General features: G+C 35.2%; 3 protein-coding genes and 1 pseudogene across 4 annotated transcripts; 1 reads left to right on the forward strand and 3 right to left on the reverse strand.

The window, feature by feature from the left end:
• On the reverse strand, nucleotides 1-5,705 carry LOC145592623 (uncharacterized). Its single transcript, XM_081649126.1, has 9 exons — nucleotides 5,491-5,705; nucleotides 3,636-3,824; nucleotides 3,181-3,254; nucleotides 2,433-2,486; nucleotides 1,469-1,717; nucleotides 1,329-1,391; nucleotides 996-1,064; nucleotides 549-594; nucleotides 1-395 (listed from the first exon to the last, which is right to left on the reverse strand). Exons 1-9 carry the CDS (start codon nucleotides 5,510-5,512, stop codon nucleotides 334-336), a joined length of 828 nt encoding a protein of 275 aa, XP_081505252.1. The 5' UTR covers nucleotides 5,513-5,705; the 3' UTR covers nucleotides 1-333.
• Nucleotides 5,706-7,701: 1,996 nt separating this feature from the next.
• Nucleotides 7,702-10,416, reverse strand: LOC145592624 (uncharacterized). The gene is made up of 2 exons (XM_081649128.1): nucleotides 8,813-10,416; nucleotides 7,702-8,475 (listed from the first exon to the last, which is right to left on the reverse strand). The coding sequence occupies exons 1-2, from the start codon at nucleotides 9,661-9,663 to the stop codon at nucleotides 7,836-7,838; spliced, it is 1,491 nt and encodes a 496-aa protein (XP_081505254.1). The 5' UTR covers nucleotides 9,664-10,416; the 3' UTR covers nucleotides 7,702-7,835.
• Nucleotides 10,417-12,210: 1,794 nt separating this feature from the next.
• Nucleotides 12,211-16,379, reverse strand: LOC145592625 (presenilin-like protein At1g08700 pseudogene; annotated as a pseudogene). Its single transcript, XR_014102453.1, has 2 exons — nucleotides 16,148-16,379; nucleotides 12,211-14,329 (listed from the first exon to the last, which is right to left on the reverse strand). The product of XR_014102453.1 is annotated as a presenilin-like protein At1g08700 pseudogene (transcript).
• A 1,776-nt stretch (nucleotides 16,380-18,155) lies between these two features.
• On the forward strand, nucleotides 18,156-19,339 carry LOC145592626 (PRA1 family protein B1-like). The gene has a single exon (XM_081649129.1). The coding sequence runs from the start codon at nucleotides 18,382-18,384 to the stop codon at nucleotides 19,024-19,026; it is 645 nt and encodes a 214-aa protein (XP_081505255.1). The 5' UTR covers nucleotides 18,156-18,381; the 3' UTR covers nucleotides 19,027-19,339.
• The last annotated feature ends 5,342 nt before the right edge of the window (nucleotides 19,340-24,681 follow it).

Raw genomic sequence — 24,681 nt, forward strand, 5'->3', positions numbered from 1 at the left:
TAGATAGAACAACTAAAGCTCATAAAATTGAGAGAAATACCTGCTTCTGAATCCAATGTATCAAGAAAGATCATACAACACTGAGATACAAATGTAACAATCGATATAATGTATGCTGTTTTTTGTCCAACTAAGAAAATCATCTTTCAGTAATTGAACAGATTCTTCGTACCTTTTGCTTCAAATGCTGCTAAATGGCAACAAATATCTACATCTAAGTTCTCTTTTAATCGAAGAACAAGAAGCAACCAAAAACCAGTAACTAGCTGAAACATTAGGGTGGCTGAAACGAAATGAAATAAATGCAGAATCGACGGATCAAAGAGGCAACATTCATCTGAGGCCGTGAAATGATGGCAAAACAGCAATAAGGGGGTCACCATAGCCTACAGCTTCTGCAAGAAACAATTGCAGAGTAAAAAAGTTAAAAACTGTAAATGGAGAAAGCTGAAAAAGAAGCATTTTTGTTAGGGGAAGCCCTTATGAATTATTATGGTTTATTTATGCTTTATAAAAGGTTTGAATAAGAAAATCATCTGTTCACATACCTCCTTCCTCAAAGAGCAGCTTCAGGACTTCACCAGCTACATCCGACTGCTCATTCAATAATTAAATACTTATCAGGAATAAATGTAAAGGAAATGAGAAAGTTTTGAGCAAGCTTTTTGTTTAAATCATACATGAGAAATTTTCATAATAACAAGTTTTAAAACCATATAACAACTAAGAGGGATTCATGATGATCCCATTGCTTTTTGTTTAAATCATACATGAGCAAGCCTCTTCTGGAGCCAATGGGTTTAAATATTAGTATTATCACCAACTAACCAAGTTTTGAGCAAGCTTTTTGTTTGAACAAAAATTTCAACCCTGATCACTCATGAGAAATTAAAAGCCCCACTCCACCATCCCCAAAATAGTAAGAAGTCGCCCTTCAGTTACTTTTAAAACCATACAAGCTTTTTGCCAAGAAAGATTCACAGACAGAAGCTAACCTTGACAGGAAGCTCAGTTCCAAATTGATCAATGTAACCAATCACTTGTCCCTCTTTGATAATATCACCCTGCATTTCATTGGCGGCAATATGAGAAGGGTTTGTCCGATTAATAAATATTTAGCCACATTTCACTCACACGAAAAACCCAAATCAAAATTGTAAATTCCACATGATACTGCCTTAGCTATAAAGCATTATTCAAGTTGGGTTGATAAGTTGATTAGACATTTCTCATAATCTACTTAGTCAGTTTCAACAAAGATGTTCTCAAAAGATCAGCTGGATAATCATATATTAATACATACAGCCTATTCCATATTCAACTGTTACCTGTTTACAGTTATTAGGCTGCCTTTTGCCCTTAACTGTTCTTCCTCTCCGGAACGAGCCCACCTGAACAAGGGGTAAAAGATTTAGTGATACGCTAGTCTCCTTAGTCGTTATATAGAGATGAAAACTTAAATACATACTGTTGGTGATGATACTAATTTAAACCCATTGGCTCCAGAAGAGGCTTCTAGAGAAGCCAACTTTGAAGATACTGCCGAGGAGGCACTTGCAAAGAGACTGGTTTTTTCTAGAGAGGGTTTTGGAGCTGATGCTGAAGGTGCAGCAGCAGCTGATTGAACCATGGGTTCACTTGGGATAGGTGGTGCAATTGGAACCGGAGCATTCATTGCTCCAACATTTCTCTTAAGATGCATCTCAAAATCTCCAACCTGCAACACATTACAAGCTACATACTTACACAACTGTTGATTAAAAACGACTCCCCACCAACAGCCCCCCAAAAAGGTCAAGCCCATACGTCAAACAGAACACTAAGTTCCCCCAAAAAACAATTGTACTGTGAAAAGTTTAAAGAATAAAAGTTTCTATGACAGCACAGTGAAGAAAACTTGGGTACTACTTACTAGATGATTCAAAATGCAACATTTAGAGCGTTGGATGAAATATTGGATATTAAAAAAGGAAAGCCTTCTGACATGCATAACTAGCCATCAGTAGAAACCACATAAAACAGGCTCAGCTCAATGACGTGTAAGTCTGCACAAGTGTTAGAAAACCCAAGCATTCAAGGTGATCAAACAAACAATGATTTGGGATTTTGGGGCGATTTGTATATGTCGTACTATACATATTTGTTTCCAGAAATATTCTTTTCTTCTGACATGGCTATAATAGAACAATCACAATTTCATGAGTATATATATATATATATATATATATATATATATATATATATATATACATATATATATATATAGGATTCAAAGGCAGTCATGTATAAATAAGTAGTCTCAAAGTCCGGAGTCTCCGGAATCCCAACTACTCCCAGTAAAAAAAAAAAAAATTCATCTCACAAACATCAACCTGAGAGAGTTTAACATGTAAAAGCAAACCGTCTATTACATTTGGATTAAAAGGCATTACCTTTAGCTGTACCTCAGCAACGCTTGTTTCATCACAAACCTCCAAGAGCAATGCCTGAAGAAAGTTTCCGCAATTAAAATAGTTTGTAATTAAAAAGATGAAACATGTGAAAAATAAGCTTTCATGATTTTCCCCCTAAAGCATATATATACTAAGCATCAATAACACATGAGAGGTAGATACCACCACCCCTACGGCCCTACCTTTTAAGGTTGTAAAATCTGAATAGTATCAATTAAAATATTAATTTAAATATAATGAATAAATGAATACCCTATTATGATTTTTTTACTTAGAAGTTGTACAGTGGCCAACCAAGTCATGATGGATGGCATTTTAATACTTTTATCATTATTTGTGCTCTTGAAAAGTTGAGTAAATAAATGTGCAAGCCAAACCAGCTATCTTTTCTACCTTCAATGAATTGGAATGAAATGCACCAAGCATGGCTTTTGCCTTCTTTGTTTCTTCCAATTCTCAATACTAGCTAGAGGTGTTAAAATGGTGCTAATAGATAATTTAAGTGAAGGCTGCACACATATTGTTTGGAAATGATGAGTGTGACATCTATAACATAATGCTTTGAATATTTTTATTTTGTAAGCATCTCTTGCATGAAAGACATGGGTTTGACTAAAGAGTGCTGCCAGTGTAAAGTTTTTTTGGGAATAAAATTCTCTTTGCACATAATGCACAATTTATGTTAACATGCATCATGAAAAAGCACTTTGAAAAGAGGCCAACATACCTCAAATGCATTGGGGAAAGTGGTGCGCACAGCATGTTTCTCTATTGAGCCTTTTGATCTGTTGTTTACTGGAGCTGTCCCAATAAGGTCATTAAATTATAGTCAATGCTATGACTAATGAGCAACATATATATGAAATTATGAACTGCTACCAAGAAAGCTACAACAAAACAAACAAAAGAGAATAGCAAAGCTTTTGCTCCCTCCTGTTCAATTAGATTATCCACCTTGAAATTTCTGACTCGCAATATTGCAAAGCACAGGTTTCAAGGTGGATATTTTTAATTAATTAGATAATAGGGACATTCAATTATTTCAAATGGAACATGTTCATTATGCTTATTCGAAAAGATATCCCATGGCTATAGTCAAATCAGGAAGGGCATACTTAAGGAAAAAGAGGGAATGAATGTTAGAATTTAGAAGATATTATAAGCTAACAATAAATAACACACCATCAGAATTGGATGACACAGTTGTTTCAGGTGTCTTTGCACATGACACTACAATTCTTGCTTGCCTTGAGGAGGAGGTGAGCTTTCCAACAGCGAGAGTTTGGCAGTGAGATCGAACCACGGTGGGCCAGGAAGCCAGACCAGGCTTCTCAAGCGATGAGGAAGCATGTGAAATGCTGCCAGCAGAAACTATGATGCAGAAATTCCAAGTTCCACACAGAAAAGCAGAGTTGTTTCAGTGCCATACCATCATTATGCTATTATAGGCCAATTAAAGGCAAATTGACGCATCAAGGGCTAAATATACACAATCACATCATATTTTCATTGTTCCTAAATACAGACATAGAATTCACAAAACATAGAGGATCTGGATATTATATATCTGGGACCAGAAACAACAATTAAGCACAAAGGCAAAGAATACGTTATATAATTTACAGAACAAAGCCACATTTTCATGCAGTTCAGCTGAATAGGCCTAAGTTCAAATATTATAAAACAAATCTTGAATAGAGAAGACAGTCCATTCTCACTGTCTTTTAGAGAAGAATAAAACTAACGACAGTCTTAGTAACCAAAGCTATACGTGTTCATTGGGAAAGTAGTAGTAGTGGGTTAAGATTATCACCACATCCTAAAGGCCAAAAGAGTGTTCAGAACTTGCTCGAATCCTTCCATACCTTCAAAAAACCACCCCAGACAGTTCAAATCAGAGTTTTTCCAAAGTAAACGAGTGCAAATTAAGTTCATTTGGAGCATAAAACATGGGTCAGGTGATCATGTTAAGTCCTCTGCCATATAAATCTCATCTCAATCACCCCATCATAAAATAACTAGTATGTATGATAGAACTCTGAAGAGTATGTAGTATGAATCCACAAATCCCTCTGTACCAAGGGAAATAACTACTCAATCAAAATGATATTTGGATTTTTTATCCCCTGGATAGCTGAGAACACCCATGGCTTTCACACTATTAGTAATTTGTAATTATCAGGGTAGGGTAGCTGAGACAGAATGCACAATGAAGACCTCTGAAGTATGCACCAATCCAAAGAATGTAGAGATGGCATAATGGCGATATTAAAAGAAGTTAAGGTAGACCGAGGATAACTTAATGTGAAGCGGTAAAACAAGACAAGACATAATTGAATCTCCAAGATCACATGGCATCAGTTATAAATTAACATAGGATAATAATCATATGAGTGATTCATGTGCGTTCATGTAGCCGACCCCATCATTTTTGTATTAACTCTCCCTTAGTTCCTTATTGTTGTTAAAATCATCAAAAGCCTCAACAACTGGACAAATGTTCATAAAGGTGCCAATCTACACTACAACCCAGCAAAGTCCCTTTGGAATTTTGCTATCCGTAATCACAAATGTAACAAGCAGGAAGCCATATTTCGCAAAATTTGATTTGCTTAATGCAACATTACTTAGCTACATAATCAATAACTTCTATCAGTCTATAGAACTATCACTAATTCGACACAATCACCTCAATTGCCATTAACATTAAGGGGGGGAACTTAGTCATTCAAAATTTCCCAGATTGTATCAATCACAGATATGACCAACCAATCAAAAATTACAGGTTGAAGTTAAAAAATCATACAGCAGAAGATAATTTGAGATAAAAACTAAACACCCCATCAACACAATTACAATTCCAATCTAGAAAAAGCTGGGAAAAGGGGTTGATTTGATCAGAGATTAATAAACAAGCTGAACAAAATTACACCAAAAATAGCATAAATCAAACAAGAAAATGAAGGTGAAAATGAAGAACAATAGCATACAGAAACAACAGTAAAGAGAAGGAGATAGAGGATAGAGAAAGGCTTACGACGGAAGGCAGCAGTCTCCATGGAAATGAATTGAAGAATCAAACAAGAAAATGCAGGGGGAAATGGAGATCTGTGGGATGAGAGAGAAAGAAGGTGAGGTAGTAAGAAGAAAGTCTAAGAAGTTGGAAGAGAAGGTGAGGAAGTAGTAGTAATGTGCAAAACTGCTTCGAAATGTCCGCCCCTCTCTCTTTCTCTATGTCTTAACTGTGAAACTTCAATCTTCACGCCGTGCGCAGGTTGTCAATTTTAGATATCAAAACTATTCTCGGGTTAGGGCCTTAGCGAGTAAGACCCTTTAAGAGTGGGGAAAAGGATAAAGGAATTTCCACTCCTTAAAGATTCATAGGGAGAATTATATAAGTTCAAGCTTGTGTGTACATTCTTTATCATTAGACCATGTATTTCTTAGTTATTTTTTTAAGTTTTCATCCTTACTCTATGAGTAATCCACTAATCCCTCACTAATTGTCATTTTAGTATATTTTTATTTAGGCTAATGAGGCATAGCTCCACCAAAAATATAATACTGAATATCATTACGTGTAGAGCTAGCAAAAAGTTATGTTGTGTCGTGTCTTGATCTCGTGTACATTTTGTGTTGTTCACAAAGCTTATCAAAAACTATGCAAAATGTAAGATGATTGCATAATTTGACTAGCTTATCAAAATAGGTCATGTCAAGGTTAGCTTTGTAATGTGCCGTGTAGTCAGATTATCGATATTGTAGTAGACAGTTAGCTCTAATTACACGGCTTTACTAATCATTTTGAGTGTAGAGAGAGCCAAAGGTTAAATATTGATAATAATAATAAAAAAAAATAAAAAAAAAACCTAATTAATCATACACATATTCAGCTAATCAAACCTTTTTCAAACTCCAATTTGTGTGTTAAAATAATATACAGTACTTTATACTCGTATTTGTTAAGATCTTATGAAAAAAAAAGTAGTATGGAGTAATTATTTTCAAAGTCATAAGCTAACAAAGTGTTGACTCACTTGGTAAGACTCTTACCTTAGTTCCTAAAAGTTTGAGGTTAGATTTGAATTATACCACTTGGGGGGTACTTGGGGCCGTTGGGAGTATGAATTCTCTTACTCTCCCCTCTACTCGACTACTACTCCCAAGGGTGTGACATGTAAATATTAAACCCAAAAATCCGTGAGATCTTCTAATAATCAAGGTGCTCTTTACCATAAAAAAAAAAAAAAAAAAAAAAAAAAAAAAAAAAAAAAAAAAAAAAAACTTGAAAGAGTAACCCCTAACCAACCGCGTTTCCCCTCAAAAAGTAAACCCGGCCACATCCCACATGAAAATTTGTAAAAAACGTGATAACCGGGCAATTATTGAAGGACAGATAGAGGAATTACCAAATCACAAGCAACTAAGGGAAAGCTCAAGTGGCCGAGTCGGTGGCGTTTCTACAACCGGCGACGGCGACCTGGTATTCGCTATTAAATCTTATGTTCTATAAATGTATAATTATGTAATTGCATTATTTTTTTCTCGTTCAATTTGATAGTAGTTAAAATCCTAGGGTTTAGATAATCGAAAATTTCATCACTTTTTGTATGATCGTAGCTATAACATTTTTTATTTTTTTTTTCTTCTCAATTGGATTAATTTTGAACGTTTTTTTACATGATAAATTTCACTTTTTTCCCTCTATTCTTTAATTTTTGTAGGGAATTCTCTTGTTTTTGGTATATTACTGAGTTCTTTAGTGCTCTCACCTCTAACTTTCAATCTAATTGCATATTCTACACTTCAATATTAATTGGATTTATCTTACTGCATAATTTAATTAAAAAAAACCTGCATTGTGTATTGTCATTGCTTTACATTGTCGTTGTTTTACATATTAGTTACAAATTTGTGAAGTACTGTATTTTTTGTTGATTTGTTAGTTCTTGTTATCATAAAAAAAGTTAGTCAATTGAAAGTTGAAAACTTGAAATCCAATGATAAGATGATTGATTATGACCTTACCTCTTTTATTGTTAATTGATTGACTTGTTAATAAACTACCTTTTGTTATAATGTCTATTTCCAAAGAAGTGATATTGTATAAAGACTTTATTGTGAATTATAGACTCGTGTCGTCTATTTTTGTTTCACCACTGGTTGTAGTTGTACTAACTAGATTAGTCGAAGATTGCAGTTAATCTATTTGTTGCCCTCTAACCGCTTCACAAGCCACACGAGTTGGTAGGCTAAATTGGTAATACTGTTAAAAATTGAAAGAGAAATATATTACATTACAATGCAACATAACATTAGAGATAAGCTAAACTTCAGTTTATCTACATTCTACATGGTTACCCCTCTAGGCCTCTAAGCTAGCTACATTAGAGTGAGCTGCAGAGTCTCTCTGAACTCGGCCCTCCTCGTTTCATTGTAGAATGTCCTGTATTTGTTTGGCCAGTATGTTAATCCAATACAACCCGCTAGCTCCCATTCCATTGTTTTCTTCCCAATAGCTGATTTGTCCACCTTCCAACATACCGTCTCTGCATACTGATCTCCTGCAAATATGACCCCTCCCTGTCTGGTAAAAGGCCTGTATGCACTAGAATACCGGTGTTTAAACCACGCCTTAGGCTGAAACAATTTCATAGGAGAAGGCTTAGACGAAAAGACCTCTCTTCCGTTTCCACTGTCATGCAGAAACCAGTTCAAACCCCCACTGTCACCTTTTGCTGTCTCTTCAAATTTCCATGGTTTGAAGACTGTTGTTGTGGTCTCTCCTGCTGATACCTGTACTCCCACTTTGTTTAGAGGCTCAAATGATCCTTCTATTGTCTTCTCTATTTCTATCTCCTTCTTGGGATTCTCCGAAGATTTGCTCACTGAGACGCTTAAGACATCTGCCTGAGATGCTGGAGTGACCTGGAGTGAGATTCTTGAAGGGAAGTGCTTTTCTGCTGTCCCTGCTCCTCTATCATTTAGAATTTTCTCACTTACAAGTCGGATGACATCTAGTCTGTAAGAGAAAATTTAATATACTCGTAGAACATAAATCAAACTTTGTACTTACAAGATTGAGCAAAATACTTAAATAAAGCCAAGAAGAAAATGGTACGGAGTACATTTCAATATCTTCAGAATATTGAAGATTAATTCTAAAAAGTAAATTCTATTGTAAGAATTGCAGTATGTGTACTAGAATGAATTTCCCTGGTATTTTTTGTTTTGTAACTTTATAGTTGAGATTGGAATGTAGTTTATTTTATTTTTGTAAGAATTGACATTCATATTAGTGCCCTAATCAAAATAAAAGTGCATAGGTTGTGTGTGTATAAATAGTGAATACTCCGTACCTTATGTTGTCGATGTTTACCATTACTTCAATCCATTTCTCCCTCATTATGGTTTTATAGTTGAGCTGTATGACACCCTCCAGATGGTGGTAGTTTAGAGAAAAAGCTAAACGCTCATCAGCTGAACCGTTTGTGTTTTCGACTTCCATGGTTATTATAGGGCAATATAGCTGAACTTTCCACAACCCAGAAGTTGAAAAACCATGAGAATACAAAGGAGAAGGTCCTTTGAGGATGCGGTTGGCTGCTTTTAGCTCCATTTTCCAGTTTGTGATAGCGAGATTTAGACATCTCATCCATAGCTCCTCGGTTTTAGACCCTAAGAGCCTTATGAGTTGCTTTGAGGCTTCACGAGATTGGGAAGTCGAAAGCATATCTTTTAGAGATTTAAGGCAATTGTAACGAATATCAGTAGGAGCTTCATAAATGCAAACTAAGAAAACTAAGGTAAGAAAGGAAACATTGAAGATGTCTTTCAAGTTAGGCGGAGGATTTGATTTGGGGAATATGAAGGGATGAGTTTGTTTGGTAGGTCCATATTTGAGAACGTCTTGGATGAAATTTGAAATGAGATTGTATATCGTGTTATCATCAATCAGGAGGTTTGAGGAAGTAGCGATATATACTGGTTTTGAGATCCAAAGGGTTACAGGGAGGTTAAAGTTTGCGAATATGGCAAAAGAAAGTGATTGGGTTGAAGTGTTTCTGGTTATGTTGAGACTAAGGGTTGCTAATGATGTGTTTGATGAGCATATGCATGTTGACATCGAATCCTTCATCCATTGAGTTGGTGGTGGAAGGTTTTGGATCCATGCCCATATATCGGCATTTCCACATGTAACAATAGCCATGTTTACTCTCTGCGATTCAAGGATGAGCTTTGAATCTATTTATAGACTCAGAATTGATTGGGAGGAAGAAACTTTTTTTGCAGCTAGATTCCAGCAAGGTGATAAAGTCAAAAGGAAGCAATAATAATGCTAGAAAGTCTAAAGAACATAGAACCTTAAGAAGGTTGATTAATTATATATGAGGCCTATGATTGGTGAATCGCGCAAGAAATCGATTCTTTGGGGATGTCTTGTACAAGAATGAGATGCCTTGTAGCATTTTGGATATGAACAAGCTTTATTTGGTAAAATTCTGTTAGCTTAAGTTACTGCAAGCTGAAGCAATATGCCTAAGTAAACACCTCCTCTGAGTTCCTTATGAGATTGTACTGCTGACATCTCATAATCTGATGAGTCAGATATTAACCGCCTTAAAGTCGTGGAGATTTAATTAAGGTGATTAGATGATATGATTAAAAATCTAGTCGGACTTATCTGAAAGTCTGTTTACAATCACATTTACAGTTTACTAATAGAGGAAAGGTATAATATGAGGAAAGTTGAAATTGTATATACATTGCTAAACTTAGTAGTGTATGATATCAGCCGGAGTATAACATGCTCATGTCATGGCATCTTTGATATTTCTGCTTGCTTGTTGAATATAGGAGGTAAACCCTTTGTGGAAAATAACTGATGTTTGGTAACAGTTTCATTCTTACTTTGTTTTTTTCTCTGAAGCATACCTATTTTTACCCTTCATTATTGAATTTGAGGCAGAAAAATTAACTGCTTGTTTTGCAGGTATAAGTTTTACACAAGTTAGTTCAAGTTAGCTAATGATAAATGATTACCATTCATATTGGTACGTTGTATGTAGAAGATGAACACAAGTACATGTACACATGATGTAGTCAGGTTGTATTCAAATTAGGCAAAAATACTCTGTATTTGTTTTATTGGGTTAGTAGAAATTATATTAGGAAACCTCTTCACGAATGGAAAATCTCATATGATACATTTCACAAGGCTAACAACTATTTATTGTGAGGCCCTTAGTGAATTGTTACCTTTTTGGAGCAATATTTCATGTTTGCATTTTATTACTATTATTATTAAATGTTCTTATTTTAAACTTTCTTATTCAAATGTCAGAGATTTTCTCATGCTTATATAGGCCTTATTCGCCAATAAAATTTAATTTCGATATTCTGATCGGCTATATTAATTGGTTAAAGTCTTGTATTAGTACTCAAGACATCAAATTGAATATAATCTACATCACGTGTCTTGCAATCTTTTCTACTCTGAAAAAAGAAAAAAAAAATAAAATGCTGCCTCATATGGTACCGTATTTGTAACCTAGCTACACCCACCAAGAGATAATCATATACGTACATGCTAACCATTATAGTATTGGTGGATCTGTTCAAAATTAGAGGCTGATATCTTCTCATCTTCTTCACGCCAAGGAATGTTTGTTACTATGTTGGTCGACGATATAAATAATCAAACAATTTGAAATGCGAGTCAAAAGATAGATGTACGCTAAATAAAATAATAGATGTACGTTAGCCGTTAGGCAGAAATTCTAGTATATCCTCAATGGGTATGCTTGATGTAAGCTAAACCTCAATCATATGCTAGGAGACAAGATTATAATTACGCTAACAACATTTGAAGATGATAATGCATTCATATACGGAGTATAAATTTTAGACAGGGTAGTGATAGAATTTTAAGATGGAAATTTCGTAGATATTCTAGATGTTGAATTACATTATTATTGACTATAATTTTAAAATCACACTAATTAATTACTATTATAGTGTCATTTTATTGCCTTTTAATGAATCAACTTCTCTTTTTAAAAAACACTTGTGTCACAACTCATAACAGAGGGAAAATAGATTAAGATGTTTATTGTTCAGATGTATTAGAATCACACTTATTTTTTGTAGAGTTAATAAACTAGTTTAACTTGCTAAGGGCCTGTTTTATTCAGCTTAAATTCAGTTTAATTTCAATCAGTTCAGTTCAGTTGAGTTCTTAATTTCCTTCTCTCATAAACAATTCATTTCAGCTCTATTCATTTCAATTCAGTTCAGTTTAGCTCACTAAATCAGAACAAACCCTAAATCTTGACATTATTATTAGAGACTTGAAATTAAAATCTCGTCTACATCTCCACACATAAGACGCATACACAAGCACATTTTGCGATTACATGTGCTAAAATATCTTTGGATTAGATAGAATATATCTCTTTTTATTTTTATAGGTTTTGCTCAGGCATATGCTTCTTAGAATCAAAGTGGCATCATCTTTTTCAAATATTTATGACTTTTTTGGTCATAAATTTCCGCCAAAAAAGTACTTAGTTTTAGGTAGTGACTTTAGAACTTTGAAGCTAAAAGGGTGAGCACACCCCACAAGCTATAATTAATGAATCAAGTGCCAACCAGCCAACCTAACCCAAGTTATGTACTACGTATATAGTAATCCCACATTAATAGCACTTATCAACATCAAATTGAAAATACTCTGAAATAAGGAATACACAATTAGTGCTAGAATGTAAAGAGGCTAAAAAAAGTTGGAAAATTGTACGAACAATTAGTCTTAAAAGGAAATAGTTTTAACATGAAGCAGAAAAAAGAAAGACATCATGCACGAAAATTGGTCTTGATTAGCAATCTTGAATTTGGGCAGTTACAGAATTAGTAAGGTAGGAGCACAATTTTCTACGCTTTGGTCACGAAGAGGAATGCCAAAATCAATATCTTGAGTGTGAAAACCATTTCTCGGTACAACTATAACTATAACGAAACAATTGAGCATTGACACAAAAAATCTTAATTGACAGCTACGCCATTTCCTTCCATGGTCGAGTGAAACCACTTCTCATTGTAAAATGTACGAGTATCAGAATTGATGAATGCATTTCTTGTACACTCTATTCACACATCAGCAAAACCAGAGACAAAGATTTGGCAAATCTCAGTCATCCATGTCGAGAACCTTGAAAAAGAATGTGTTGGCTTGTTGCCCGGTCAAAAATACAGCAAACAACACAACACCTCTTAGCAAATAGAACAACCCTAACATCTTCTGTAGACTGTAGTACTTATTCCTTTTTTGGATGTGGAGGAAGTTGCTTCATCAGAACATCATCAAATTTGTTGACGTCTGAACAACAAAAGGTTCCATTAACAATCGAGTCAAGAAGTAAAAAATCACCCCTAAAGCAATGGAAATAGGCAAGGCTGGTAGCGCTCGACGACACACGGACAACAAAATGAGAGTACAAGCAAGCCCTGATATAATAGCAAGGTAACAAGCATATACCGTCATAAGATCATACATTGCAGCTCTGCCCACAAGAACACTGTAAAACACAAAATCTCCCAGTCCAAGTTTGATACCAGCAGTCATGGCTTCCTCATTACCATCACCGCCATCTCTCCCCTCCCCAGCAACCATCTCCACAAGAGGTGACCTTTCTTCATCTACCACGCCAATCTCACTTGAATTCGATACCACCAACGGTATTGTTTCCCCTTGATCACCACCCCTTTCATTCCCCATTCTCTCTCTTTCATCATCAACTGCAATCTCCTCCTCATTGGAATGATTTCCAACAGTTGTTGACAGATTCTGAAGCTCCACTGATGAATTATCTGAAACCCCACCAACCAAAAGCCCCAAACCCCCATTTCTTCTTCCCCCGCCACTAGACGTAGAAACCGTAGGCCTTGCCTCATAAACTAAAGCTGGAAGATCATCATCCCTCGACTGAGACAGTTCCACTAGAATCTTCAATGGACCACCAGGAGCTAAAACTGCAACCAAATCATACACCGCCAAAGCAACCAGCAGCACCCAGGTAGTCCATTCAGGTAATTGGGTGAACCAAGCAGCAGTAATGATCCCCAAAATCACAGTGTAAGTTTGGGTAATGATAATTGGAACCCCTCTGCCGAATACTGAGACAACCCCAAGTACAGAGAAGTTAAAAAGAGAGAGAAAACACGTAGGGGCATCAAAGGGGAGAGAGAAATGGCTGATAAGAGAGAGAAAAATTGCACCCCCCATAGTGGTGAGGATGAGAAAAGCAGATAGGCGCATATAGTGTTTGAGAAAGTTGGTGAAGTTATAGTAGTAAAGGAGGACAAGGACGAAGGTGACTACAGCAATGAGTACAATAAAAACAGCAGCATTAAGAAGAGCGCCTTCAAATTTTTGGGTTGTAGAATCGGATGGATTTTCTGAATAGACGAGGTTGGCCGCAGTGACAATGGGGGTTGGAGTAGGGGAAGATGAGAAAGAAGAGGACGGAGAAAGAATGGATACCAAAAGAACAACTAGGAGCATACAAATTGAAACAGGGGACATTACCCCGATTAGTTCGGTGCCAAGGTAATCAAGTATGCTCCCCTCCATTGCAGCTACTTTGTGCAGATGAGAAGAGAAGGGACTAGAAGGTCAGGGACACGCCATTGAGGGGATTTATGGGAGAGAAATGATGAATGAGCCCAAACAGAATGTATCATCCGCACAGATTTATGAGCTGTATTTATTGAGGTGCTCCATGAACTTCCATTTGTCCCTTTAGGCCTTTAACCTAGTTGTTTCAACATGGACAAACAACAGTATTGATGAATGTCCCATGGAGTCCTACTAAGCTCTGCACAGAGTAGCAACCCAAAAAATTAGTTCAAGACACCATAACAGCCAACATACTGAATGAATTACATCTACTCCTATCAAATCCAAAAGCTTCACTAAATAAACTATACAATAAAACAATTGGAGATAACTACATTAATTATAAAATAAGTATACTCAAGCAATCATCACCGATAATGATAATAACTTGCATAAGTTCCAACATGAAACCTAAGAACCCTTTATAAGCAGCACAAACAACAAAGCCAACAGCATCATTATCAAAGAACTAGCAAATTAGTTAAGCAAAGGCAATATAGTTAGCTTGGAAAATCACTAATCACTAACAAACACCCTATGATCCCACAAATTAGTACAGCTATGCCATGTACTTGAATGGAAACAAAATTCACAAGATAGAGCCACAAATTCACACAGAAGATGAAGAATAGAACCAGTAATGAGATGTTATATTCTCTGAGGTCATCTTTCATTGTCTCCTGCAAGGCTCAAACATCAAAGAGGTTCTAGAACAAGATATCTAATTTCTCCACCTATTATTAAATTACTTGATGAATGAACTAGAGTAAATTGCGCTTCTATACATGCTAAATTAGAGATGATAATACGTCTCTTGTGATCAGTAAAGAGAGTGGTAAATCCTCAAATTGACCTAATTCTGTAGTAACTGGCCAAATTTCTCCTTAACATGTTCTGCACAGATGCATGCTAGAACTTCAGAATGCAAGAGAAAGTGCAGTCGATGATGAATCACTATGTCAGAGACTCAGAGTGATACCTCTGATGAAGGTAGACACCTTCAGAGTGCAAGAGTGAGTGCAGAAGATGATGACAAACTAATCACTGCTCATCAGTCATACCCCTAATGAAGGCAACCTAAAAAATTTAGTAATCTTTCTTTAATATCATTATTTTGACTGTGGGCTACCTACAATAAGTCAATAAACAAGCTAGATCTACGAAATATAACTGAAACTAAGTTATACAGACAAGGTTCCTCGAGCAATCCTTAAACTAAACTATCGATACGCTAAACTACCTCTACACAAACATGGTAGTTTAGTATAATGATGCAGTTGAGGTTGAGCCTCTAATTGAGAGCTGCATCAATGAGTATGTGCTGATGTGCATCATCTAGAAAACCTAATTATAATAACACATAAATAAGGAGCTAGATCTAGAAATCAAGAAAGAACAATAAAATTCACTCTCTTTTTCAAATTTCAATCTTAAAAAAACCCTCAAAAGCTTACAATTATCACTAAGTACATGGTTACTAGACCACTGAAGCCAATCTAACATAGGTTTAAAATTTTATTTACAATCCCAAACTTACATTTTTTTCTTTCAACTCAAAGAAAGAAACTTACATACTTGGAATTAGAAATATCAACCAGCACCAATGAAATGCATAAGAGCATGGACTTGCAACAGTAAAACAAAAATCTAATTGGGAAAACTTAACCCAATCCTCTAACTTTCAACAATCATTTAAGTATTTAACTTAACTAATTGGACAAACCCTTTAAAACATCAAGTGCTTAAAACGGCAAAACCCATTTTCCTTCTAAATCACTTAACCAAATTGTTAAATAACCCCACAAAAAAAAAAAAAAAAAAAAAAAAAAAAAAGGGTCATAAATTTCCTTTGTCACTAGACTAATTAAAATTATTTAGTATCAAATTCATTAAGTACACTAAATGCCAATAATCATTCATAAAACTGTAAGTTAACCCAAAACCCATTACAGAAAAATCAAATTGAATAAAATTACTCGTAGTTCATTAATTAATAATTAGTGATTAAGAGTCTTACCTAGAATGATTATCGAGCAAAAACCCACATCAACAGAGATAGATTAAGTAGAATTCCTCGCCAATTTGAAGCTGATTCTGCATTTGAAGCTAAATTTCAAGAAAATGGATCAAATTTAGAGAGAAAAAAGGGAGAATACAAATGAAACGTTTTGATGTAGAGATTGTAGTCGGTCTTACTACATGAGGTAGCAGTCGACTTTTCCGAGAAATTCAAAGAAGAATGAGAGAGATGGAATGAGAGAAAGGGGAGTAGGATACTATTGAATGGAAGATCTTGGGCTAAACGACATCGTTTTGCTGGCTGCCTTTTATTTTTTCTTTTTTTCCCGGCGGAAATTGCTTGTTGCCTAATTCTGTATTAAAAAAAAAAAAGGTTATTTTTTTGTAAATTACCACTACAAAATGTATCATGTATTAAAATAACCACCCATTTTTAAAAAAATTAAAAATAACCACCCATATTTTACAAAATGTGTAGGTTTTAACATCCCGACCTATTTTCTGACCAGTTTTTCGAGTATGGGCCCCACATAACGGATGTTTTTTGGTTTTTATCAAATTAAAGTTGTTTCTCGATTTATTTCCTTCCTTGTTTCACAAACTACTCCCAAACTTAAAATTCTGCATTTTTTTCTCAAATTCTACCAATTTTACACCAAGTTTTACAAATTGACAATCGAATTCTTTGAAGAATGCACTTAAATTTTTTTTTTCACCAATTTGTACACCAAGGTAATTGAAGAACGCACTTAATTTTTATTTTTTGTTTTTGTTTATTGAAATCGTTAATTGCAATGTTTTACGATTTTTGTTGTTTAGAATGTGTTTTATTAGGAATTTAATGTCGTAATTGTTGTTTGATTCATTCAATTTGACGTGAATTGGAAATTAGTGTTCTTCATAATTAAATTGGTGGTTTTTCGAATTTAACCCAATTTTTGGTAATTGATGATATCTATGAGCTTGTTATATGATAATTGATTGTTTCATTGATGATTGTTGCATAAATTGCAAGGGATACAATGCCTTTCATTAGCTCATCACCTTCCAAGGTGAAGAAATGTGACTATGGAGGAGGAAGAAGAAATTGAATGTGAAGTGACATGGCTAGTTGGACAACAGTGAATACGAGGGAAAATCGTGAAAGAATAAATGAAATAAGGAAGGAAAATAATATTGTCATTATTGTGGGGCCCATGTTCGGAAAATTGGCCAGAGTATAGGTCGGGGTGGTAAAACCTACTGGTTTTATAAAATATGGATGGTTATTTTTAATTTCAAAAAAAATGGGTGGTTATTTCAACACATAGTACATTTTGGGTTGGTAATTTACAAAAAATTCAAAAAAAGTTAATGGACTTTTTATACAAAAATGTATAAAAAAATAAAGGACTTTTTTTAGGGACAAAGTTAGGCATCATTGTAAATTAACGTTCGTCAAAGTTATTTTGATTCACGGAAAGAATTCATAACAAGTTAGCTACTGACTTACCGAGTACCAGAGGTAATGAGCTATCGTATTTCTCGCCTTCTTAACAGATAAAATAACAAAATCACTAATTAGACAAGGATGACTTGACTACATGAACCAAATTAATGGAGACTTCCAAATTCCCAATAGTTTAATTGTTGACCACCTTTTCAATAGGCCTTGTACCACATTAATTGCATCACCTTTAGAGTTTAAACCAATACAGAGTATATTGTTGCATGTAATATCAACTTGAAAAATAAAAACCAAAACGCAATACAACTTTAGGCCTTTAGCCACACACAAGTATATATGCCGAGATCATTATCGTTAGATAAAGAAGAGTGAAGGGATATTTCAATAGTTTAAATCCCTGGATCATATCTTTAATCAAACCATCATAATCGAATAACTACATACCACCTTCGTCCAGACGGAATAAATTCATTCGAATCAAACAATTCGTTTGTCACCTCTTTCTCACCCTCGAAATTATTGAATTATTGAATTGATTTGTTGTATCACCAATAAACATGTATCTCCATCTCCATCTCCATCTCCATCTCCATCTCTTTCCACAAAGAGCCAATTACAACAAGGTCTACAACTATAAGATGAACAATGTGTATGTGGCACCCCACCGACAATAACCATTATTAAGCCAAAACACTCCCTTCTCAAAACCACACACCCAATCACTTCCCCCATCATCTCCTCAACCAACCCATCTTCTTCTTCCTCCCGTCAACCGCCGGCAAACAATGTCGTCGCCGGCGACACTTCCGATGACAACCCAACAAGCCACCGCCGCCGACAACAACACCACCATCACAACCCCCGCTTTCCGCAGCTTCATCTCCCGCTTAACCACCTCTCTCCGCCAAACCTTCGCGCAACGCCGCCCATGGTACGAACTCCTCGATCGCACCGCCTTCACTCGCCCCGAGAATCTCTCCGACGCTTTCTCTCGCATCCGCAAAAACGCCGCTTACTTTCGCGTCAATTACCTCTCTCTCCTCGCCGCTGTCCTCGCTTTCTCGCTCATCTCACACCCTTTCTCTCTCCTCGTCCTTCTCTCTCTCCTCGCTTCTTGGATCTTCCTTTACCTCTTTCGCCCCTCCGATCAACCCGTTGTCATCTTCGGTCGCACATTTTCTGAGCGTGAGACGCTTGGGATTCTCGTTGTTTCTACTGTGGTTGTTATCTTCTTGACGAGTGTTGGGTCGTTGTTGATTTCTGCTGCTTTGATTGGGGTTGCCATTGTTTCTGTTCATGGAGCTTTTAGGGTTCCTGAAGATCTGTTTTTAGACGAACAAGAAGGTCCTAATGCTGGGTTATTGTCGTTCCTTGGTGGGGCTGCTTCCTCCGCCGCTGTTGCCGCCGCGAATCCCGCCGGAAGAGTCTGATTTTGAATTTTGAGGTATTGGTTTTGATTTGATTTCATATGATCTGATATTAAAGGGGGAAATTGGGGGGATTCTTTGGTTATTAGGGTTTTGTAGCTAGCTGTTTTAATAGTTGATCTGGATCTAATACAAGAAATGTGTAGTAGATCTTCATAATTGCTTTTGATCAATTTGCTAGCAGTGCAGTGTAATTTCTTTTTTACTGAATGTAGTTATAATTTGATGAATTTGTTATGAAATATTATTGCTTATCTAAGAAATTGTATGATGAGCTTGTTTACTGATGTTAATTACTGATCGTTATTATGATGCACTTATTCTAGTGAAGTTTCTTTTTAGTTTGATGGGCTGAAATTGTTATCTTTAGTGGTGTAGCATATTGAATTCATTCCTTGATCTGTCGAAGAGATGATGATTATATTTGGATCGAGCTCTTAATTAGTTTATGATTGTTCTTATGTAGTTTTATCATTGAACGATGAATATACGAGAAATTGTGTTCTTGTCAACCATGTTATGCAGTATGCACCTCATAGATCGCATTAACTTGGTAGATTACATGCTTCGGAGTATGCTTTTTGACGTGAAATTTACTTAACAACTCGTAGATATTGAGATGATAATCCTGTTGTTTCGATTGATGAACAAAGCATGGTACATAGTAGTCTTTGCTGGGCTGCAAGAATTTGGCTGGGGGATGGGGTTGGGTGGTGTGGTGTAGTTGCTGGGGTTTAGTTTCCTTTATTATTGCTAAATTTGACTAAAGGTTGGTGACGGAAGTGTATGCATACGGTGCTGATGTAGTATTTACTGTGAAGATGAGCTATAGTATTTGAATTGGAGGAATGCAAAATAATGGAAAATCATAGAGATTTTGTTGAAAAATCTTGAAAGATTAAAGGCCTATCATGGACAACAGCTGCCATATTCTTGAGTTCTTTTGTTAGATGTTCATTTCTATATATGTTAATTTCATTGATAGGTTATGGAGTATATTACCTTGAAAAATTCCATTGATAATGGAAATGATAGGTTATGGAGTATATTCAATCAATCAATCAATCAATCAATCAAAGCCTTAATCCCAAAAGTGGGGTCGGCTAACATGAACCAAATTTGATTATTCCGTGTAGTCATCAACATAAATCTTTCTCCTCCATCCCTTACGATCCAAAACTTCATCCTCACGTAAATCCATGCACTTCATATCCTTCCTCACTCCTTCCAACCAAGTCATCTTTGGTCTCCCTCTTCCTCGTTTAACCCCTCCATGGTCCCACTCTTCCACTCTTCGCACTTATGGAGTATATTACCTTGAAAAATTCCATTGATAATGGAAAATCATGGAGATTTATTTGAAAATCTTGAAAGATTAAAACCTGTCATGGACAACAGCTGCACATTCTTGAGGTCTTTTGTCAGATGTTCATTTCTATATATGTCAATTCTATAGATTAGGTTATGGAGTATTCTACCTTGCATTATCTGAGATGAAATTTTTGGTTGGGAGGGCCAGCGGTGTAAGGAAGGAATTTAGGTACCATTAGCTGGTAGGGTTCACAAAATTGATCGTAAAGACATAACTAAGTACAGGTGGTGCTTTTTCTTTTTGAGAATTAGAGCCATAGAGTTAGAAGTAAAGCATGAATAAACTGGTGAGGGAAGATGTTGCATTATCATTTAGGCAATTCAAGAATTGCTGCTGGCTTTCTATTGCTTCCTGTACTGTTCCTGTTAGCAGATAGAAGATTAGCAAGTGGCTGGTGTTTCATTATGTTTAGTTGGGGGGCAAATTTTTAAATTGGGTGAATGTCTCGTGTAAAGATTGCAATTGCAAGAAGCTACTGACCAAAGGGCTGCCAAAGTGCTGCAGAGCTTTTGTTTTCTTATCATTTTGACTGTAGCACAGTTGGTTAAACCCAAATCATGCCATGAAGGTGCAACCCATTCAGGATGGCAATATTATAGAAAACTTTGTGGGTGTAGGAGTTTGAAATACAGAACAGAGCTTCATGACTTCGATGCTTAGAAGTTCAGAATGTTTTGTGTTAAAGGGCATTTGACCTGAAGTATGATGATGGTAAGATTAATGCTGTTTTTTCTTTTAAATCAAAATTCTCAAGAACAAAAGGTTTGTGTATCTCTTAGTTACTGTATTTTATTAACTTTTATTAACCTGCAACATTTCTGTTGGTTTGGGCCTGTGCCTACCAGGTTACCAGTAGAATCTAATAATCTATGAGAAACCTATGTATTTTATGATGAATAAAAAAAAGGATTTAGCACAGGGTATCAGTCCTTACAGATCTGTGAAATTTCCTGCATGAACTCGAAGCTCTAGCTTCTGGGAAGACTTATTGAAGGATTATAATGCAAAAAATGTGTCTTAATTGGCAGCAGGACATTCTTCATGATTTACATCTATAGGTTGATGTTGTCAGTAGGCATCAAACACACGGCCATTCTGACCACCACGAAAAATCCTTCTTTGACTTGGTAGGACTAGGATCACCATTGTACTTCCTTTGAGTTTGTTTTTCTAGATCAAAAAGGTCAAGTCCTCGACATCTGAATCCACAAAACGACTTTTGCCATCATATGAACAAACTGTTATAGGAACTGGCCATTTTCCTGGTCGCGGCCAATTGATCAATGAGGACATAGTTTTATATTGGTTGATTGTGTTCCTTATAAAACCATTGTCAATTTGTCAGCTCTCAGCCACTCAGCACTTCAGCAGTATGTGCACCATGGATTTCAGGCTTTTTGGGTCTTCAACCAGCACCTCATAAAAAGTTGCCAAATGCTGGCCCAGCTGGGCGGGCTAGCCCAAAATTGGGCCACAACTTCATACCAAATTGGGCAAGAAGAGTGGGCCAGAGACTATTTTTGTTCAAGTTGTTAAAATTGTGGGCTGAATAAGTAAGGTCCAATTTTTTTTTTGATTTAGGACGGCCTACATTTTGATCATCTACTATTTAGAGCTCAAGAGTTAAGATTATTGTTGTTTTGAAAGCTCTACCACTCTAGTCAATAGTCATAGTGGCAAGGATGGTAACTTGGAGACAAATAGCATCAAAGCTTTTATGATCGTCATAGTGTCATTTACTTTGATGTCCTAATAATAGGTTCCAAGGTAGGTATCTTAAGCTTCCTTTTCACAAAAATGATGATGACTTTGCTCATAGACTAGCTTAATTAAGTCTTATTCGTAATTTTAACAAGTGTGTGGACTGAATAACTTCGTTTGAGGGTCGAATCCCTTGTAAACCATGAATTTTTGATGATGAATGTAGGTTTTTTTTTTTTTTTTTTTTTTTTTTTTTTTTTTTTTTTTTTGGAGAACCTAACCAAATTGTTAACATGCCCCAAATTTTTATTTTATTTTTTAATTTTTAATTTTTTTTTTTCCTTTCTTGAGCATAATCTCACATTCATAGGCATAAGTGTGTAACCTATCAAGTACGGAGTAGTTTAATTTTGGGGCAAGGCCATCACTACACACAACTACTCCAAGGCTCCACCTAACCAAACTAAACTTTAAAATGGATCGTCAGTTTGTCACCCATACAAACTAGACACAACACTGTACAAATTTTGTAACTCAAATTCAACAAAATCTAATATTCTTGTCATATAGTAGCACTTTATTAGTTATTACTAACAATATGGATTTGAGTATGACATTGAATGTTAACATGCAAATGAACTGTCTGCTTGAGTTGTTAGGTCAGATTTAAAATACTACACATTGTTTTAAAAGAAGTACGTATAGCAATTTGTAGTTTTTGCTATACTTTCCATTTCACAAAGATAGTTACAATTTAAATTCTTTCATTATTAACAAATTTTGATTTGACAATGATATTGTCTGTGATTTATATACAAGGGGAAAAAAATCATGCAAGATCTTGCCATATTAATTTCAATATTTATTTTTAAAATCAACTTCTTATGATTTTTACAAATACATATTTAAAGATATCAACTCTTAAAGTTTTACATAGAATTTTTGCAAAATGAAAGAAGTATGTTAGCATGTGGTATAGTCAAGTCACCCTAAATTTCAAAGGAAAAAAAAGAAAGAAAGAAAAAAAACAGATGCCTCAAGATATCATAAAAGACATCCTTTTCCTAAGGTCATACAAAAAAGTTGCCTTCTATGGCTATATCTATAAATAGTTAGCCATTTTAGTAGTTAAAGGCCTTGAAGGGTAGAAGGAAACTTGAGTGCTAGAGATATGAATGCTCTCCAAAAATTTTGTACTACAATGTTTGTAGTGAGGCAAGTCATGCAACTTCAACCACCCCATATCCATCAGTCTATTAATATGGTTGATAATGAGAGAACGCTACCAAAATTAATATGTTTGTGTATTTTCAAAAATCACCCTACAACACACCCCCCCCAAAAAAAAATCACACTAGAGGAGAGTTTCACATACGAGTCATGCAACAAATGAAGCTAGCAATTTTTTTTTTTTTTTTTTTTTTATGGAAAATGTTACACATAGCCCTTAGGGCTACATATAAACATTAAATTTACATTTGAAAATCGTAAAAAGTTAAGAAATCATAAAAATATAAATACTAATTACACTGATTTACACGTGTTTTTGTCATCAAATCCTAGTTTTATAAAATTTCCAAGAGTGTATTTAATGCTTATATATAGCCCTTAGGGCTACATATAACATTACCCTTTTTTATTATTATTTTTTAAATAATTTTTGGTGAGAAAAATGAAGGTTAGCATTTAATTTGAGAGATACAAGAAGTAACAACTAATGAAAAATATGTGAACAAAGACAAGTATTCTATCAATCCTATGCAACACTCCTAAAATAATTCTTTCCATCAATTTTACACTTTCGTAGAAATGGAATTAAAAAATTGGACCACTATTTCTACAATGTACAAACAATAAAACGACCCTCTAATCTCAGCTTTCTAGGTTATACAAGTATTTTGTCTACAAGTATACCTAAGATTGTATTTTGTTTGAAAGCACCATTCTTTCACACACTTGAATTATGCATTTAAAGCTTCACGTCATAATCTTCCAAATCTCACCTAGAACTTCCACACTCATTACTTTAATCATATTATTAAAGAATAAAAAAAAGTTGGTAACAATTTTATGTACAACAACTAACACATAATAGTAACAAAATTTTAAAAAAGTAGTTAAAAATAACTTTATTTTATTAATAAAAACAGCAAAATGACACACAAAAAACTGTTGGGATTCAACCTCGTATAATCCCCCCAAAAGTTCACTTTTTTATGCACTTATTAATGAACCCATGCAATTACCAATGGCAATTTCTGTAATTTAGTCAAGGTTCAGAACATATAACTCACATAATAACAAGAAAAAGTAGCCGTTAGATTTTATTATAAAGATTCAAAAATTGACTCATTTCTCAAAATTTTAGTAGTAAATTTTATAGAGAGAAAGAAAGAGAGGAAAAAACTAGCCGTTAAGAGGCGCCTCCGAAGCATTTGCAACTCTGACAGTTTGTCCCGGGTTTTTTAACTTTTCACGTGAGTTTCTCTCTCATCACGTGCTATTATGATACTCAAAAAACGTCAACCTTAAGTACAAAACCCTCCTCTTCTCTGTTTTATTCCCTGTTTCATCAACTCATTTTC

Source organism: Chenopodium album, chromosome 18, assembly GCF_948465745.1.
Source record: "Chenopodium album chromosome 18, dcCheAlbu1.1, whole genome shotgun sequence".
Classification (NCBI taxonomy): domain Eukaryota; kingdom Viridiplantae; phylum Streptophyta; class Magnoliopsida; order Caryophyllales; family Amaranthaceae; genus Chenopodium; species Chenopodium album.

Bases quoted from the DNA above. Each gene is read 5' to 3' on its own strand.
- LOC145592626 (XM_081649129.1), top strand. From the start codon at position 18,382: ATGTCGTCGCCGGCGACACTTCCGATGACAACCCAACAAGCCACCGCC.
- LOC145592624 (XM_081649128.1), bottom strand. From the start codon at position 9,663: ATGGCTATTGTTACATGTGGAAATGCCGATATATGGGCATGGATCCAA. The intron at 8,476-8,812 runs GTACGGAGTATT...TTTCTCTTACAG, and splicing joins GTAAACATCGACAACATAAG to ACTAGATGTCATCCGACTTG.
- LOC145592623 (XM_081649126.1), bottom strand. From the start codon at position 5,512: ATGGAGACTGCTGCCTTCCGTC. The intron at 3,825-5,490 runs GTAAGCCTTTCT...TCTGCATCATAG, and splicing joins GGAGACTGCTGCCTTCCGTC to TTTCTGCTGGCAGCATTTCA. The intron at 1,392-1,468 runs GTATGTATTTAA...CCCCTTGTTCAG, and splicing joins AATTAGTATCATCACCAACA to GTGGGCTCGTTCCGGAGAGG.